The 20,313-nt window shown below is 42.8% G+C and overlaps 2 protein-coding genes across 2 annotated transcripts in view; one reads left to right on the top strand and one right to left on the bottom strand.

Annotated features, from left to right (window-relative positions):
- The window catches only part of LOC108712250 (synapsin-3), a 145,749-nt gene that overhangs the window by 32,068 nt on the left and 93,368 nt on the right, over positions 1-20,313 (bottom strand). The gene's annotated exons all lie outside the window — the stretch shown is intronic.
- The window catches only part of timp3.S (TIMP metallopeptidase inhibitor 3 S homeolog), a 36,067-nt gene continuing 22,494 nt past the window's right edge, over positions 6,741-20,313 (top strand). Inside the window, exon 1 of the mRNA XM_018254790.2 lies at positions 6,741-6,968. Within this exon, the coding sequence (XP_018110279.1) occupies positions 6,839-6,968 (130 nt within the window). The 5' untranslated portion in view covers positions 6,741-6,838. The remainder of the gene's footprint in view (positions 6,969-20,313) is intronic.

The following is a 20,313-nucleotide window of genomic DNA, read 5'->3' as shown; positions in this document are numbered from 1 at the left end:
ATGAAGGCCAATTAAAAAGTTGGTTATAATTAACCATTCTATAACATAATAAAAGTTTACTGAAAGCTGAACTACTCCTTTAATAAGTGGGTGCAGAAAGCTTGCACCTAACTACATTGCACCCACCTACCTTGACTGCACATATGATGGGGGCGAATTTGGGGTGTTTCACCGAAAAATGTGCGAAATTCTCAAAATGGCTAAAAATTCACAAAACTGCGCCCGCGTCTCATTTTTTACGCGCACATTGGCCGGTTTTTTTTTTGACGCAGGCGAAATTTCATGGCGGTTTCACGAATTGCGGGAATTCACATCGAAGTCGCACATCATTAGAGACCACCCATCCACAAAGGGTTCAGCAGAGGGAGCAGAAGACACCCTTCCTAGCAGCACCCTTAATAGTCTTTATAATCCAGAAAGCTTCTACCATAAAGCAAGGTAAGGGTGGGGAGGAGGCAGGTAGGGTGCTGGGCGACAGCAATGCTTCTTGGTTTAGAGATCTGCCGTTAATCAGAATATATAATGAGAGTTAATAAGCTGAATGGACTTTCCCAGCTCTCCACTTGACCCTGTATTTGGGTTCAGGGCTAATACATGCAGCTTTATTAATATAATATATTAGTAATAATAATAGGGAGAGTCTCTAGGGCAGCGTCTATGTCAGTCATTGTTCTACTTCGCTGAGTCTTCATGGAGCAGAACAAGGCTGTGTTTTCAGAGAAGAGGCCTGGGGCTTTATTTAATATCCATTATATAACACAGATACATTTCCAGTGTTCTTTCCCTTACATCAGCCCCTGTCCCAATGGAGCTTACAATCTAAGGTCGTTATTATATTCACACTGTTCTCAGATTCATTGGGATTCAACCATTCTGTATGTTTTTGAGATGTGGCCAAAACCCAGACAGACATAGGGGTTAGAGTTAAACCCAGGACCCAGAGGCTAATCACTGCTACTCTATACCGACCACAAGACATTTCTTTTCTCAGGAAATTTATTTTCGGCCAAATGGTGGCACTGCTTCCCCCCCCACCAAATTCAACATATTAGCAGTTGAAAAACTAATAATATCTAGAAAGTAGAAAAAAATTGTTGTAGATGCAAGAGAATTAAACACAATTACAGATGCAAGAGAATTCACCAATGAGAATACAGCTGACTATAAACTCAATTACAGATGCAAGAGAATTAACCAATGAGAATACAGCTGGGTTTAAACTCAATTACAGATGCAAAAGAATTCACCAATGAGAAAACAGCTGACTATAAACTCAATTACAAATACAAGAGAATTAACCAATGAGAATACAGCTGAATGCTGCTTCTCAGCACTATGTTAAATGATTGGATGACTTCTTTTGAGGGCTGGCATAACTAGGCAGAACCCTCCCCCCTCCCAAATTATTCTGGGGTTGACTTCCCTTAACCCCATGCCGCTGAATGCCAGAATGTCTTATAGATCATCCTGTATATTGCAGTGTCATTATATAGTGAATAAAGTACCCCCTCTTGTAAAATATAGGGATATTATAAGTTACCGAGGAGTTTCATGACCATATAAAAGTACGAGGCCGAAGGCCGAGTGTTTTTATACAGGTCATGGAACTCCAAGGTAACTTCTAATATCCTCATATTTTGCAACTGGGGGTACTTTATTTATTATAATACACAAATTTCGGTGAGTCATGTGACAGAAATGACATCAGAACTCACCGTTTATAACTGATGACATCAGAACTCACCGTTTATAAGGATATAATTTACAAGATATTCATGGCTTTTGTGTATTATAAAGTATATATTTTAACTAAAAAATAAATAAGTCGGACGTAGATCCCTCTGGTCCTGTTTAAGAGCTGTGCCCTTTCTACTGAACTACAGGAACGAAATCTGAGTAGAAGGAAAATTTCATACAAGTCTTATTTGTTTTCAAGTGAATGAGAATATTATGTTGGGCTGTTAGGAAAAATTGGTTTGTGATATCATTCCCGCTGTTTGCTTCCCCTTTAAGAGCACTTACTGATCTGCACAATATGTCAAGTGTTCAGAATGATTATACCCAGCAACGTTTATGGTCTCACTACAGCAAAAGCTGTTCTTTTAATTAAGTGACCTTACACCAGGGCATACTTGTCTAGGTATACGGGTAAAGGGTCCTTATGCTTAGTACCGAGAATGAGCAAATGTATGGGACTGTTCCTGCTGAATTGTGCTTAGTACAGGGAATACCTATGCTGCCATAGTTTTATAGGATCTCTCTGTACAGACTATGAGCAAACTTAGGGGCTGTTCCTGCTGAATTGTGCTTAGTACAGGGGAATACCTATGCTGCCATAGTTTTATGGGATCTCTCTGTACAGACTATGAGCAAACTTAGGGACTGTTCCTGCAGAATTGTGCTTAGTACAGGGGAATACCTATGCTGCCAAAGTTTTATGGGATCTCTCTGTACAGACTATGAGCAAACTTAGGGACTGTTCCTGCTGAATTGTGCTTAGTACAGGGAATACCTATGCTGCCATAGTTTTATGGGATCTCTCTGTACAGACTATGAGCAAACTTAGTGGACTGTTCCTGCTGAATTGTGCTTAGTACAGGGAATACCTATGCTGCCATAGTTTTATGGGATCTCTCTGCACAGACTATGAGCAAACTTAGGGACTGTTCCTGCTGAATTGTGCTTAGTACAGGGAATACCTATGCTGCCATAGTTTTATGGGATCTCTCTGCACAGACTATGAGCAAACTTAGGGACTGTTCCTGCTGAATTGTGCTTAGTACAGGGAATACCTATGCTGCCATAGTTTTATGGGATCTCTCTGCACAGACTATGAGCAAACTTAGGGACTGTTCCTGCTGAATTGTGCTTAGTACAGGGAATACCTATGCTGCCATAGTTTTATGGGATCTCTCTGCACAGACTATGAGCAAATTTAGGGACTGTTCCTGCTGAATTGTGCTTAGTACAGGGAATACCTATGCTGCCATAGTTTTATGGGATCTCTCTGTACAGACTATGAGCAAACTTAGGGACTGTTCCTGCTGAATTGTGCTTAGTACAGGGAATACCTATGCTGCCATAGTTTTATGGGATCTCTCTGTACAGACTATGAGCAAATTTAGGGGACTATACCCAACCCAACTCCCCTAAAATTAACCAAATGTGCAAGTATATAATGTTGCCCCCGTCGACAAAGTATAATTTTTGGCAAATAGGATCAGGGTCTGCTCTCCCCCCACCCAGAGTTCTCCCATTGAATAAATGAAACACTACACCCAATAAGGCACAAAAAGGAAATTAATTGTTAGAGTAACATGGTGTAATTGCTAAGGGAAAGGAAACAATTAATAAGAATAAACCATTTAGGTCACTTTATTCTCCTGTGTAATTGATTAGGACTAAATTGAGTAAGACCCCCCCCCAGGCAATTAAGTGACTGATTAATGAGTTGTGTATTATTCATACTACGCCTTTTCTTCTAAACTGGAACCATTTGTCTAATAAGGGACTTAAACTGTAGATCCTGTTCATAACATACTACAATAAGGGAAACACTATGGCAGCTCCTACCTGTGTGTATAAATACTGATAGATATATATCTATATAACTGTACCTAAAGCAGGAGCCTCACTTACACGTTACTGACAATTCTATGATTATGACATGTGATTATAAACAGCCTTTAAAGTTTCCCATTTACAGAATGACAGCAGATTTAATTTGTACTTTATGAGATGAGAATTGCCCTCTGTATTGCCGCCTGTCACATGAGCACGTGCCACACGAGTGTCTCTCCGGGGCCCTCTGCTCAGAGAGAGAGAGAGAGAGTGAGAAAGAGAGAGAGTGACAGAGAGAGAGAGAGAAATAGTGAAAAAGAGAGGGAGAGAGAGTGTGTGAGAGAGTGAGAAAGAGAGAGAGAGAGAGGGAGAGAGAGAGAGAGAGCGAGAGAGAGAGAGCGGGAGAGAGAGGGAGAGAGAGAGAGCGGGAGAGAGAGAGAGAGAGAGGGAGAGAGAGAGAGAGAGAGGGAGAGAGTGAGAGAGAGAGACAGAGACAGAGAGAGAGTGAGAAAGAGAGAGAGAGAGAGAGAGAGTGAGAGAGAGAGAGAGAGAGAGAGAGTGAGAGAGAGAGAGCGGGAGAGAGAGGGAGAGAGAGAGAGCGGGAGAGAGAGGGAGAGAGAGAGAGGGAGAGTGAGAGCGCGGGAGAGAGAGAGGGAGAGAGAGGGAGAGAGTGAGGGAGTACTGGGAGAAGAGACACTGACAGTAACAATAGCTGCACAATATGTAAGAGACTGTCATAGACTGAGAGAGACCCCACTCTTCCCTATTTACATAAACTGCCCCCTTAACCCCACCCATTTCACCCCTCTACCTGCTTTGGCAATGCTTAATATATCTGGTCCTGCCAATAAAGCTCATTTGATTTGAGTGAGTGAGTGAGAGAGAGAGGGAGAGAGAGAGCGAAAGGGAGAGAGAGAAAGAAAGGGAGAGAGGGAGAGAGAGAGCGATAGAGAGTGCGGGAGAGAGAGAGAGAGAGAGAGAGGGAGTGGAGAGTTTCAGAGTATCACATGGCAGAGCACACGGCTGCCACTCGGGTGGGGCCCCATTATTTCTTATGCACCATGTGGCTCTATGGGTGATATTAAACTAAAACCCAAAATTACTTTTTTTGGGGCGCACAAGTGAAGCCCTGGATATGTGCGACGCAGATTTATTTACCTGGTTGTTACGTGGGTATCGCTTTAAGTAAAGCCGTTAAAGGTATAAGGAGTGGGCACTTGACATATGTAATGCATTCCAGAGAGAAGGAGAAAGAAAGAGGCTGATGTTCTTCTGCTTAGGAAAACAATTAGAAACCTTTCTCACATCTTTCCTAAGCAGAAGAACATCAGCCTCTTTCTTTCTCCTGACAACTTCCTTGACTACTTGGTGGTCAGACTGGTCAGACTGGTCAGAAACTGACCAGCAGGTGGCGCTGTTGGAACAAAATTCATTCATATTAACAGCACATGTATCCCTTAATATCTTGGAATAAAAAGAAAATAAATAATGAATGTAAATGACAAAGTGCTTAGAATAGCCCCCTCATCAATTTTACATTCACTTATTGTAAAGGTTTACTTATCCTTTAATAATGTGGGTGTAAACAGATAAAACTCTGCTGCGTTTGCTCTGACAACTAAACTACACTGACCAACTCCCAGCACCTTCTTTCTGCTGAAACGTAGGTGCAATTGATAAACGAGTATCCCCATCCAAAACCATTGCCTAGTGTAATATATATATAGTCAGTCATTGTAGGTAAGCTGCCCAGCCTATACCTAGAGCAGCTACTGCAGAACCTCTTACTATAAAAGGAGAGAACTCCACGGGCGATTTCAATGCGATCTGACGCACTGCACAAAAACTCAGGCAGGGTCGGACTGGGGGGCCCGGGGCCCACTGGGACTGCCCACTGGGACTGCTAAAACGCGTCGGAGCTGTTCGGCACGCATGCGCAACATCGCCGCTCGGTGCGCATGCGCAGCGCCGGAATTTTTTCCCCCGCAATTCTGGCAAAGGGTTCTGGCCCGGCGGGGGACCACAAGGGTCGGGGCCCACCGGGTTTTTTCCTGGTGTCCCGCCGGGCCAGTCCGACACTGAACTCAGGCATAAAGTCCTGTCAAGTCAGATGAACGCTGCGACTTCAATCGCCCTTGGAGTTTCTCCCAAACTTAGGGCTCTTACACACAGGCGGTTTTACCTGCGCTCCCCTGCATTGCAATTTCTTCCGTTCAGTCGCAGGGGAGCGCAGGAATGGGCTGTACTCACACAGACGCATGTAATTGGCAAAAGCAGCATGTTGCATTTCACCTGCGTTTGGCGCATACATGCGTCTGTGTGAGTACAGCCCCCTTGACAATAATTGACTGCGTCTACTCCTGCGCTCCCCTGCGGCTGAACGAAAGAAAGCGCAACGCAAGGGAGCGCAGGTAAAACCGCCCGTGTGTAAGAGCCCTTAGTCTGCACAAAATGTGCAAAACAAAGAAACAATTGTTGCATAAATTTTATTAATCAGGAACTTAAGTACAGAGGAAGCAGAGCCTGGCCCGGAGGTATAGGGGGGCCCACCAGACCCTCATTAATAAACAATCTCAACATATACTGGTAAAACACGACAACCTCTGCATATGAATCTGCTGCAGGGGCCCAGTAAGAACTGGTTACGCCACTGGTTTTCCCCTTTATACCAGATCCCTCGCACAGAACACTTGTGACTTTCCTACACCTGTTGCCTTTCAGGGGGTGCTGGGATCAGCAGTACAATTATATAACTGTTCACGATTGTTATAAAAAAAATAAAAAAAAAGCCTCATTGGAACAGATGTTAGAAAGAAATGTTGGGCTGAAGAGCTTACAGTTACACAGTGGGAATAATGGCAAGGCTGCCAGTGTGATCCAATTGCAACAGCAGCAGAATTTAGGGCCCCTATCAGGGGAGGATCATTCATTTGGATACAGACTCTACAGATCAGCACTGGAGAGCTCCCTCTAGAGGCAGACACAGCTCCCTGCAAGCTCACTCTCTCCCTATATGGAATGAAGTGACAGGAGACCACGCCCCTCCAGTGGACAATGATTATGTCACTTAAGGAATGTGAGTGGGGGCGGTATTTGTGTGTTGACGCCCTGGGGCGGGGCCAGGGAAGAGCCAGCCACACCCCCACGTGTTTAAATACTCAGAATGCTCTGGTAGTAGGGAAAGAGAGTGTTGGCTTGTGACAGTGAGACAGTGGAGCAATAGCAGATCTCTCTCTCTCTCTCTCTGTTGTGTGCAATAAGCTGCTGGGAATCCATCATGTCTGTGTGTGCTCTGACCCTGATCTTGGGCTGCCTCCTGCTCTTCCTGGGGGACATCTCCAAACCAGCAGAGGGGTGCACGTGTGCCCCCAGCCACCCACAGGACGCCTTCTGCAACTCTGACATAGGTACGTGCAACTGGAATCATCTGCGCTGCTGCTGCAGGGCTGCTGGTGTAGTGCACACTGGTGCAAATCTGCTGGTGATATGTGATTTAGTGCAAAGATGTGTGCACTAGTGCAGGGCTTATGGTGATATGTGCTTTAGTGCAAGGAAGTACATACTGGTGCAAATCTGCTGGTGCAAATATGTGTGCACTAGTGTTGGGCTGATGGTGATATGTGCTTTAGTGCAAGGAAGTACATACTGGTGCAAATCTGCTGGTGATATGTGATTTAGTGCAAAGATGTGTGCACTTTATGGTGATATGTGCTTTAGTGCAAGGCAGTACATATTGGTGCAAATCTGCTGGTGCAAAGATGTGTGCACTAGTGCAGGGCTGATGGTGATATGTGCTTTAGTGCAAGGAAGTACATACTGGTGCAAATCTGCTGGTGATAAGTGATTTTGGTGCAAAGATGTGTGCAATAGTGCCGCGCTGATGGTGAGATGTACTTTAGTGCAAAGATGTGCACACTTGTGAAGAGCTGCTGTTGGGATGTCCTATAGTCCAAAGATGTGTGCACTAGTGCAGGGCTGATGGTGATATGTGATTTAGTGCAAGGATGTGCACTGGTGAAGAACTGCTGGTTATATGTACTTTAGTGCAAGGATGTGCACACTAGTGCAGGACTGCTGGTGAGATACATTAAAGGGTAAGGCTGCCTGATCTTTGGCATTGAAAGGCAGGTGCACTGGTGCAAAGCTGATTGTGGGGGAGTGCAATCTGGCAAAGTGAGTGAAAGTGCACACTAGGACAGGGCTTGTATTGGTTAAAGACCATTTGTGGGGAGAGTAGTGCAAGGCCGATGTGATGCACACTGATGCCAGTGACAAACTAGAGCATACGTAGTACCAGAAGTGCAAGAACACTATAGTGCTAAATTGTTTATAAGGTGCGTCATTGCCTAAAGCAGACTGTTTGGGGATGTGCCAGACCATAGGGCAAGGGTGAAAGAGGTGCCTGGCTGGTTGCCATGGCCACAATAGTGCAACATAACAGTGCAAATCAGATGGTACTGGTGAGTGAGAAGCACTAGGTATCTCGAGGGTTTGCACTCTCTCTCCATTCATTTGCACAAAGTTTCTCCTTTGAAGTGTTGAGTCAACAGAAACTTACCCAGGGGCAAATTTCCACTCTCTACCCATAGTAATTAAAGCAACGCCAGGGGTTACAGCATTGGCCTCATTTCTAACATGTCCCAAATCTGTCGTTTCTATGACTTTCCTTTTTGCTTCAAGAGAAACCCAAAGCAGAGTCGTCTTTATATTATCCAAAGTGCCAGTTTCCCCACCTTCTTTCGGCATCAGGACTGGGCAATAAGTCACTGCCGTCCAACCTTTGCCATAAAGCGAGGTGCTTATTATCCAGAGCACATATTTGGGGGGCCATGTGACTGTTTACAAGTCAGGTTTCAGTATAAACACCAGACCATTGTTTCGGATGCGCCCTTACAACTCTTTAGCACCCTCCACCCTCTCGTGGTGCCCATTGTGACGTCAGCACTGCCTTTGCATGCCCTTTGATATGGAGATGATGTTACAATGCGGCTATTTTTATCATCTGTATGGTGGATTACTTTAACCCCTGCTCTGCCAGAGACTCGGACTCTACTGCAGTGCAGAACCCCCGGCTCTGTTTATCTTCCCCACCCTCTTGTGCATTTAGATCACACACTTCTTTGTAATCTGCTGGAAGTTTCCTGAAAAGGACTTTTTTTTTTTTTTTAAAGCCAAAGAGAGTGCGGTGTAAGCGCTGAGAGTATGTGCCTTGAATTGGAAGCCATTCGGCAACAGTCTTTTTAACTCTTTGCTGTCACTGAAGGAGTTGAGCTTAATTAAGGAAAATGGCTATAATTAAACAGACGTCCACTTGCTCATTTTGTAATAAACATTCCACTAGTAATTGTCAATTTGCTGCCAGAGGAATTTTTAGGGTCAAGAGGTATTGTTGCCCAGTGGCTAAACGGTTGCACTGACGCCACTTTTAGGCTTGTCTTCTACCATGTGAATTACTGTGTATGTGACAGAACCCATGTGCTCCTGGGACTGGAATACAGCCATAATCTCATCTCTCCACTGTTACTATAGGCACCATCTCTCCCTACTATACCTGCTATCCCACAGTCACACTCCCTTCCCAGAGACTATTATCCACTGTTACTATAGACACCATCTCTCCCTACTATACCTGCTATCCCACAGTCACATTCCCTTCCCAGAGACTATTATCCCACTGTTACTATAGACACATCTCTCCCTACTATACCTGCTATCCCACAGTCACATTCCCTTCCCAGAGACTATTATCCCACTGTTACTATAGACACATCTCTCCCTACTATACCTGCTATCCCACAGTCACACTCCCTTCCCAGAGACTATTATCCACTGTTACTATAGACACCATCTCTCCCTACTATACCTGCTATCCCACAGTCACACTCCCTTCCTAGAGACTATTATCCCACTGTTACTATAGACACCATCTCTCCCTACTATACCTGCTATCCCACAGTCACACTCCCTTCCCAGAGACTATTATCCACTGTTACTATAGGCACCATCTCTCCCTACTATACCTGCTATCCCACAGTCACACTCCCTTCCCAGAGACTATTATCCACTGTTAGTATAGGCACCATCTCTCCCTACTATACCTGCTATCCCACAGTCACACTCTCTTCCCAGAGACTATTATCCCACTGTTACTATAGACACATCTCTCCCTACTATACCTGCTATCCCACAGTCACACTCCCTTCCCAGAGACTATTATCCACTGTTACTATAGACACCATCTCTCCCTACTATACCTGCTATCCCACAGTCACACTCCCTTCCCAGAAACTATTATCCCACTGTTACTATAGGCACCATCTCTCCCTACTATACCTGCTATCCCACAGTCACACTCCCTTCCCAGAGACTATTATCCACTGTTACTATAGACACCATCTCTCCCTACTATACCTGCTATCCCACAGTCACACTCCCTTCCCAGAGACTATTATCCACTGTTACTATAGGCACCATCTCTCCCTACTATACCTGCTATCCCACAGTCACACTCCCTTCCCAGAGACTATTATCCACTGTTACTATAGGCACCATCTCTCCCTACTATACCTGCTATCCCACAGTCACACTCCCTTCCCAGAGACTACTATCCACTGTTACTATAGGCACCATCTCTCCCTACTATACCTGCTATCCCACAGTCACACTCCCTTCCCAGAGACTATTATCCCACTGCTACTATAGACACATCTCTCACTACTATACCTGCTATCCCACAGCCACACTCCCTTCCCAGAAACTATTATCCCACTGTTACTATAGGCACCATCTCTCCCTACTATACCTGCTATCCCACAGTCACACTCCCTTCCCAGAAACTATTATCCCACTGTTACTATAGGCACCATCTCTCCCTACTATACCTGCTATCCCACAGTCACACTCCCTTCCCAGAGACTATTATCCACTGTTACTATAGACACCATCTCTCCCTACTATACCTGCTATCCCACAGTCACACTCCCTTCCCAGAAACTATTATCCCACTGTTACTATAGGCACCATCTCTCCCTACTATACCTGCTATCCCACAGTCACACTCCCTTCCCAGAGACTATTATCCACTGTTACTATAGACACCATCTCTCCCTACTATACCTGCTATCCCACAGTCACACTCCCTTCCCAGAGACTATTATCCACTGTTACTATAGGCACCATCTCTCCCTACTATACCTGCTATCCCACAGTCACACTCCCTTCCCAGAGACTATTATCCACTGTTACTATAGGCACCATCTCTCCCTACTATACCTGCTATCCCACAGTCACACTCCCTTCCCAGAGACTATTATCCACTGTTACTATAGGCACCATCTCTCCCTACTATACCTGCTATCCCACAGTCACACTCCCTTCCCAGAGACTATTATCCCACTGTTACTATAGACACATCTCTCCCTACTATACCTGCTATCCCACAGTCACACTCCCTTCCCAGAGACTATTATCCCACTGTTGCTATAGACACATCTCTCACTACTATACCTGCTATCCCACAGTCACACTCCTTGGTTGTAACGTTACTTATTTAGATATATAAATTAGAATGTACTTTAAGTGTACTTTGAGACAAGATTTCGGGAGGGTGGGAAGAAACTTGGCAGAGAAAGAAATGCGGATGGTATTCCTGGTGTTTTTATAGCCTCAGAAGAGTTAACTTCAGTTTATGGAAACCTCTATAGACAGCTGGGGCTTATATGGCGACAGATGGGACCCAGCAACAGGTGTAATGGAGTAGTGACCTGTAGTACATACTAAGGGCTCTGGGTTACCAACAGTTGTGATCCCAGCACCGGCACAGGCGGCCCATTCTAGAGGCTAATATCATGTTCTGCCTGTGTACTCTCCTAGATGGGTGAATGTGTCCATATAGACTCAATGGTTTGTTGGTTTTTATTTAATAGGAACCGGTATTACTAAAAAAAATATTTATTACAGTGAACTACACAGGAGTGAAATATGGGTGCAACTTTCTTTCTCTGTATATTTGTATTTATACATATGGGAGGAGATGCCATATTGATTCCCTTAGACAGTACAGTATGAGGGTATAGCTTATTGTGTGCCCAGAACATTCCTTCTCTGTATATTTGTATTTATACATATGGGAGGAGGAGGTGCCATATTGATTCCCTTAGACAGTACAATATGAGGGTATAGCTTATTGTGTGCCCAGAACATTCATTCTCTGTATATTTGTATTTATACATATGGGAGGAGGAGGTGCCATATTGATTCCCTTAGACAGTACAGTATGAGGGTATAGCTTATTGTGTGCCCAGTACATTCCTTCTCTGTATATTTGTATTTATACATATGGGAGGAAGAGGTGCCATATTGATTCCCTTAGACAGTACAGTATGAGGGTATAGCTTATTGTGTGCCCAGAACATTCCTTCTCTGTATATTTGTATTTATACATATTGGAGGAGGAGGTGCCATATTGATTCCCTTAGACAGTACAGTATGAGGGTATAGCTTATTGTGTGCCCAGAACATTCCTTCTCTGTATATTTGTATTTATACATATGGGAGGAGGAGGTGCCATATTGATTCCCTTAGACAGTACAGTATGAGGGTATAGCTTATTGTGTGCCCAGAACATTCCTTCTCTGTATATTTGTATTTATACATATGGGAGGAGGAGGTGCCATATTGATTCCCTTAGACAGTACAGTATGAGGGTATAGCTTATTGTGTGCCCAGAACATTCCTTCTCTGTATATTTGTATTTATACATATGGGAGGAGGAGGTGCCATATTGATTCCCTTAGACAGTACAGTATGAGGGTATAGCTTATTGTGTGCCCAGAACATTCCTTCTCTGTATATTTGTATTTATACATATGGGAGGAGGAGGTGCCATATTGATTCCCTTAGACAGTACAGTATGAGGGTATAGCTTATTGTGTGCCCAGAACATTCCTTCTCTGTATATTTGTATTTATACATATGGGAGGAAGTGCCATATTGATTCCCTTAGACAGTACAGTATGAGGGTATAGCTTATTGTGTGCCCAGAACATTCCTTCTCAGTATATTTGTATTTATACATATGGGAGGAGGAGGTGCCATATTGATTCCCTTAGACAGTACAGTATGAGGGTATAGCTTATTGTGTGCCCAGAACATTCCTTCTCTGTATATTTGTACTTATACATATGGGAGGAGGAGGTGCCATATTGATTCCCTTAGACAGTACAGTATGAGGGTATAGCTTATTGTGTGCCCAGAACATTCCTTCTCTGTATATTTGTATTTATACATATGGGAGGAGGGAGGTGCCATATTGATTCCCTTAGACAGTACAGTATGAGGGTATAGCTTATTGTGTGCCCAGAACATTCCTTCTCTGTATATTTGTATTTATACATATGGGAGGAGGAGGTGCCATATTGATTCCCTTAGACAGTACAGTATGAGGGTATAGCTTATTGTGTGCCCAGAACATTCCTTCTCTGTATATTTGTATTTATACATATGGGAGGAGGAGGTGCCATATTGATTCCCTTAGACAGTACAGTATGAGGGTATAGCTTATTGTGTGCCCAGAACATTCCTTCTCTGTATATTTGTATTTATACATATGGGAGGAGGAGGTGCCATATTGATTCCCTTAGACAATACAGTATGAGGGTATAGCTTACTGTGTGCCCAGAACATTCCTTCTCTGTATATTTGTATTTATACTATGATATAATTGTATTATTTTTATGTTCACACCCCTCTCCTGACTCAGTGGAATTCACACCAATCAGGACACCTTCGCTCAGGGGACGCCGCATATATATATATATTTAAGCTTAGATGTCTTTGTTTTGGAAAATTCTCACACTAGAAAATAAATGAAACTTTTTTTTCCTATTAGTGACAGACGCCCAGAGAAAACGGCTTCATATGTCACATACGTAATTGGTCTGGCAGCTCTTAATAACAGGGCAGCCTTCTATATAGAAATGGTGACACCGGGAATTTGTTACATGATTTGAAGTATTACAAGAGCTTGTTATGTGAGGGCTTTTTATTTAAAAGAATTGGTCATATATTTAAGTAGGATTTTTTTTTTTGTTTGCGCTGGTAACATTGTGATCTCTTTATGTGTTTTATGGTAGATGTGCGGGATAACAGGAGGCTGGGAGTTCTGTAGAGAAGAACGAACAATATAAATAGCTTCCTAGGAGACGTTTTGAAAGTTTTCACTAGAGCCTAGTAATACATGAGTGATACTCAGAGTTCCCTGTATAACTCAGCCTGCAGCCTTGTGCCTTTATATGGTCACAGAACAACCCCTCTGTGACTTCTAATATCCTTATCATTTACAGTAGGGGGTACATTATCCCTTATAATACATGAGTGATACTCAGAGTTCCCTGTATAACTCAGCCTGCAGCCTTGTGCCTTTATATGGTCACAGAACAACCCCTCTGTGACTTCTAATATCCTTATCATTTACAGTAGGGGGTACATTATCCCTTATAATACATGAGTGATACTCAGAGTTCCCTGTATAACTCAGCCTGCAGCCTTGTGCCTTTATATGGTCACAGAACAACCCCTCAGTGACTTCTAATATCCTTATCATTTACAGTAGGGGGTACATTATCCCTTATAATACATGAGTGATACTCAGAGTTCCCTGTATAACTCAGCCTGCAGCCTTGTGTCTTTATATGGTCACAGAACAACCCCTCAGTGACTTCTAATATCCTTATCATTTACAGTAGGGGGTACATTATCCCTTATAATACATGAGTGATACTCAGAGTTCCCTGTATAACTCAGCCTGCAGCCTTGTGCCTTTATATGGTCACAGAACAACCCCTCAGTGACTTCTAATATCCTTATCATTTACAGTAGGGGGTACATTATCCCTTATAATACATGAGTGATACTCAGAGTTCCCTGTATAACTCAGCCTGCAGCCTTGTGTCTTTATATGGTCACAGAACAACCCCTCAGTGACTTCTAATATCCTTATCATTTACAGTAGGGGGTACATTATCCCTTATAATACATGAGTGATACTCAGAGTTCCCTGTATAACTCAGCCTGCAGCCTTGTGCCTTTATATGGTCACAGAACAACCACTCAGTGACTTCTAATATCCTTATCATTTACAGTAGGGGGTACATTATCCCTTATAATACATGAGTGATACTCAGAGTTCCCTGTATAACTCAGCCTGCAGCCTTGTGCCTTTATATGGTCACAGAACAACCCCTCAGTGACTTTTAATATCCTTATCATTTACAGTAGGGGGTACATTATCCCTTATAATACATGAGTGATACTCAGAGTTCCCTGTATAACTCAGCCTGCAGCCTTGTGCCTTTATATGGTCACAGAACAACCCCTCAGTGACTTCTAATATCCTTATCATTTACAGTAGGGGGTACATTATCCCTTATAATACATGAGTGATACTCAGAGTTCCCTGTATAACTCAGCCTGCAGCCTTGTGCCTTTATATGGTCACAGAACAACCCCTCAGTGACTTCTAATATCCTTATCATTTACAGTAGGGGGTACATTATCCCTTATAATACATGAGTGATACTCAGAGTTCCCTGTATAACTCAGCCTGCAGCCTTGTGCCTTTATATGGTCACAGAACAACTCCTCAATGACTTCTAATATCCTTATCATTTACAGTAGGGGGTACATTATCCCTTATAATACATGAGTGATACTCAGAGTTCCCTGTATAACTCAGCCTGCAGCCTTGTGCCTTTATATGGTCACAGAACAACCCCTCAGTGACTTCTAATATCCTTATCATTTACAGTAGGGGGTACATTATCCCTTATAATACATGAGTGATACTCAGAGTTCCCTGTATATTTGATGACTGGCTAATCTGACAAATTGCAGTGTATATGTTTGATAATGTTGATCAGCTATTCATCTTTATAATTGGTTTTGCCTGGGAATATGATTATGAATTTGTTCTAATGGGTCTTTATAAAAAATGGCAAGAGTTGCTCTCTGTATATATAAAGCGCTGGATGGAGCTGGGAGTTGGAGAACTGCCTGGAGTTTTTACAATTGGCGCTGGAGAATGGAGTCCCCGTAGGTTCTCGAACAAAACCCATTAACGCACATTAACTAAACAGAATAAAAACGAAGCTTCTTTTATTCTGACTGTTGCCATCACGACAAGGACCCATAATAAAAAAAATACACAAAAAAAAGAAAAAAAAGAATTTAACGATCGCTTGTAAAAGTAATTTTTCCAACCGAAAGGTGAATGTGTGTAGCGGGCCCTGATCCGTGGGGGTGAGCCAATTAAAGGGATTTAGCAGCCAGAGAGGGTCATGTTTGGTGGAAAGACCTTGTTATTCCTGAGAGGCATAAGCACCTTGTGATCATAGCGAATAAATAATCCAGCGGCTCAGACCCTTCCCTGGACTCTGTGTGCCAAGATATTAATCACTCAGGGGAGTAAAAGGCTAGTCCTGGATTTACAGAACTGTACGACCTTATGTTTTATTTGTGTATGACAGTAAAGAACTACGTATCTTCAGCTCTCAACAGTTGTAAGCAGGGAGGGTGTGGGAAAAGTATAATAACATAAGTGTAGGGAGAGATGGTGTCTATAGTAACAGTGGGATAATAGTCTCTGGGAAGGGAGTGTGACTGTGGGATAGTAGGGATAGTAGGGAGAGTTAGTGCCTATAGTAACAGTGGATAATAGTCTCTGGGAAGGGAGTGTAACTGTGGGATAGCAGGTATAGTAGGGAGAGATGGTGTCTATAGTAACAGTGGATAATAGTCTCTGGGAAGGGAGTGTAACTGTGGGATAGCAGGTATAGTAGGGAGAGATGGTGTCTATAGTAACAGTGGATAATAGTCTCTGGGAAGGGAGTGTGACTGTGGGATAGCAGGTATAGTAGGGAGAGATGGTGTCTATAGTAACAGTGGATAATAGTCTCTGGGAAGGGAGTGTAACTGTGGGATAGCAGGTATAGTAGGGAGAGATGGTGTCTATAGTAACAGTGGATAATAGTCTCTGGGAAGGGAGTGTAACTGTGGGATAGCAGGTATAGTAGGGAGAGATGTGTCTATAGTAACAGTGGATAATAGTCTCTGGGAAGGGAGTGTGACTGTGGGATAGCAGGTATAGTAGGGAGAGATAGTGCCTATAGTAACAGTGGATAATAGTCTCTGGGAAGGGAGTGTAACTGTGGGATAGCAGGTATAGTAGGGAGAGATGGTGCCTATAGTAACAGTGGGATAATAGTCTCTGGGAAGGGAGTGTGACTGTGGGATAGCAGGTATAGTAGGGAGAGATGGTGCCTATAGTAACAGTGGATAATAGTCTCTGGGAAGGGAGTGTGACTGTGGGATAGCAGGTATAGTAGGGAGAGATGGTGCCTATAGTAACAGTGGATAATAGTCTCTGGGAAGGGAGTGTGACTGTGGGATAGCAGGTATAGTAGGGAGAGATGGTGCCTATAGTAAACAGTGGATAATAGTCTCTGGGAAGGGAGTGTGACTGTGGGATAGCAGGTATAGTAGGGAGAGATGGTGTCTATAGTAACAGTGGATAATAGTCTCTGGGAAGGGAGTGTGACTGTGGGATAGCAGGTATAGTAGGGAGAGATGGTGTCTATAGTAACAGTGGATAATAGTCTCTGGGAAGGGAGTGTGACTGTGGGATAGCAGGTATAGTAGGGAGAGATGGTGCCTATAGTAACAGTGGATAATAGTCTCTGGGAAGGGAGTGTGACTGTGGGATAGCAGGTATAGTAGGGAGAGATGGTGTCTATAGTAACAGTGGATAATAGTCTCTGGGAAGGGAGTGTGACTGTGGGATAGCAGGTATAGTAGGGAGAGATGGTGCCTATAGTAACAGTGGGATAATAGTCTCTGGGAAGGGAGTGTGACTGTGGGATAGCAGGTATAGTAGGGAGAGATGGTGCCTATAGTAACAGTGGGATAATAGTCTCTGGGAAGGGAGTGTGACTGTGGGATAGCAGGTATAGTAGGGAGAGATGGTGTCTATAGTAACAGTGGATAATAGTCTCTGGGAAGGGAGTGTGACTGTGGGATAGCAGGTATAGTAGGGAGAGATGGTGTCTATAGTAACAGTGGATAATAGTCTCTGGGAAGGGAGTGTGACTGTGGATAGCAGGTATAGTAGGGAGAGATTGGTGCCTATAGTAACAGTGGGATAATAGTCTCTGGGAAGGGAGTGTGACTGTGGGATAGCAGGTATAGTAGGGAGAGATGGTGCCTATAGTAACAGTGGATAATAGTCTCTGGGAAGGGAGTGTGACTGTGGGATAGCAGGTATAGTAGGGAGAGATGGTGTCTATAGTAACAGTGGATAATAGTCTCTGGGAAGGGAGTGTGACTGTGGGATAGCAGGTATGTAGGGGAGATGGTATTGTCGGTAACAATTAGGATAATAGTCTCTGGAGGGAGTGATGACTGTGGAAGATAGCAAAGATAGATGGTCTATAGTAACAGTGGAAAAAATAGACTCTGGAAAAAGAAGCGAGTCGTGACTGTGGGAATAGCACGGGCTCTCACCAGATAGGATTCGGTCTGAATCTATTAACTAAACAGTTGATGTATGCAAACTCAAGTCTAATAAAAGTAGCGAATAAGCACAACAAAGACATCTCTTGGCATACAGAAAAACCTTTGTCACAGACGAAGTCAAGCTGGAAAAAAACGAACCTCTTAACGACAAAGACGTCCGTGATGCAGAGAAAACTCACACCTCTCTAGAGACCCCATTGGTCATCTAAAAGTATCAAATTTAGTATTAATCTCATTCCTTAAAGTAACCTAGAATTCACAACACAGCTTAACCAGCTCTATAGAAGAATTACTCTCCGCTTGATGAGAAGCTGTGGCGACGTAGTACAACATCGAAATAGTGAGAGGTAGTACTACTATAGAAGTAGGAGAGTAGAACTACTAGAAGCTATAGCAGAGTAACGTAGAGAATGATGTCACGACTCACCGCACAGATTAGAGTAGCATAGAGGTAGCTTTATAGAGTATAGCAGAAAAAGAATATAGCAAAGAGTAAGTCTATAAGAGTAGATATAACCAGATAGATATAGATGTAGATATTTCCGTGAGAAGTATTAATAGAGTAAGATAATAGAGGGAAGACAAAGTAGTTAAGTCCAAAATAATACTAGAGTTACTCATAGAGAATACTAGAGTAAACATAGTATGAGCAATAGTATAGCCCCGTATAGTAGAGAAGTATATAGAGAAAGTAAGATACATATAGATTAGAGAAGCAGTAGTAAGATGAAGATAAATAGAGTAGCTATAGACACAATGTAGTTAGCAGTAGGATTAAAGAAGTAACATAAGAGTAGATAGTAATAGAGAAAGTATAGAGAAGTATAGAGTAGTATAGAGAAGTATAGAGTAGTATAGAGAAGTATAGAGAAGTATAGAAGTAGTATAGACAGATAGGTATAGAGAAGTATAGAGTAGTATAGGAAGATAGAGTTATAGAGGTAGTATAGAGAAGTATAGAGTAGTATAGAGAAGTATAGAGTAGTATAGAGTAGTATAGAGTAGTATAGAGAAGTATAGAGTAATATAGGGTAGTATAGAGAAGTATAGAGTAGTATAGAGTAGTATAGAGTAGTATAGAGAAGTATAGAGTAGTATAGAGAAGTATAGAGAAGTATAGAGTAGTATAGAGAAGTATAGGGTAGTATAGAGAAGTATAGAGAAGTATAGGTGATGCACAAATTATATTGTCTGTTTTCTCACAAAAAAAATGCAGGTTTTAGGTGCCAAATAGTCAAATTTGCATTGCAAGGGCCAGAGAATGATAAATCTCGAAAAAAACGAATTCGAATTTTTTTAAAACGCGAATCAAATTTGAATAACTCCCTAGTCTAATTTGACTATAACAAATTAAAAAATATGAATTTCTGATTTAAATTTTCAATTTGACCTTTGATAAATCTGCTCCGTATTGTTAGGGGTGAAGCACGTGCGTGGGACAATTTGGAGCTGCCTTTGTTTAAACACCTGCAGCAGCTTGTGCAATGGGGTGACTGTGAGTCTGATCTAATTAGAGCAAGTGCCGGGGTCCCAGAAACAATGCACAGGTCACGCCTGGTATAATCAGAAAGGAATGTTCGCGCCTGGTATTACGCAGGAAGTGATGTAAGGGGCGCGCAAGTGGTGTAGGGTCAGGGTAATGGCAGGTCTCATTTTCAACACCAGACAAATTCAGCTACAAAACCAGCCCAAAAATAGCCAAGAGGCACTTCAAAAGTAGCCCAAAAATAGCACAATATGTGCAGTGAAAAAAAGTCAAAAATTAATGATTTTTAAATTTTTAATTTTTCTCAAATTTTTCATAAAGCAAAATGGGACAGATTCACCCATCACCAGCGGCGTAACTACAGAGGGGGGCCCAGGAAGTATAGGGGCCCCATGAGACCCTAAAATGTACACAATTTCAATAAATATTGGTAAAACAGCTCAACCTCTAGACTAGTCAGTCCCATTGCATGCTGGGTATTGTAGTCTTACATTCAACTTGGCAGTTGGCAAATTGTTAAACAAAAACTACATTACCCAACATGCATTGGGAGACGCAGGCTTGGCACATTAGGGTAAGGAAAAAAAAGCCCAAAAAGTAGCCCAAATCTGTACCTTGGATAGTTTGTACTTTCAAACGGCCTGGGCTTTAAATTAGTAGCCCAATTTGGCTGGCTACCCTGTGTAGGGTGTAATCAT

Source organism: Xenopus laevis, chromosome 3S, assembly GCF_017654675.1.
Source record: "Xenopus laevis strain J_2021 chromosome 3S, Xenopus_laevis_v10.1, whole genome shotgun sequence".
NCBI lineage: Eukaryota > Metazoa > Chordata > Amphibia > Anura > Pipidae > Xenopus > Xenopus laevis.
This window is presented reverse-complemented; position numbering and strand designations above follow the sequence as displayed.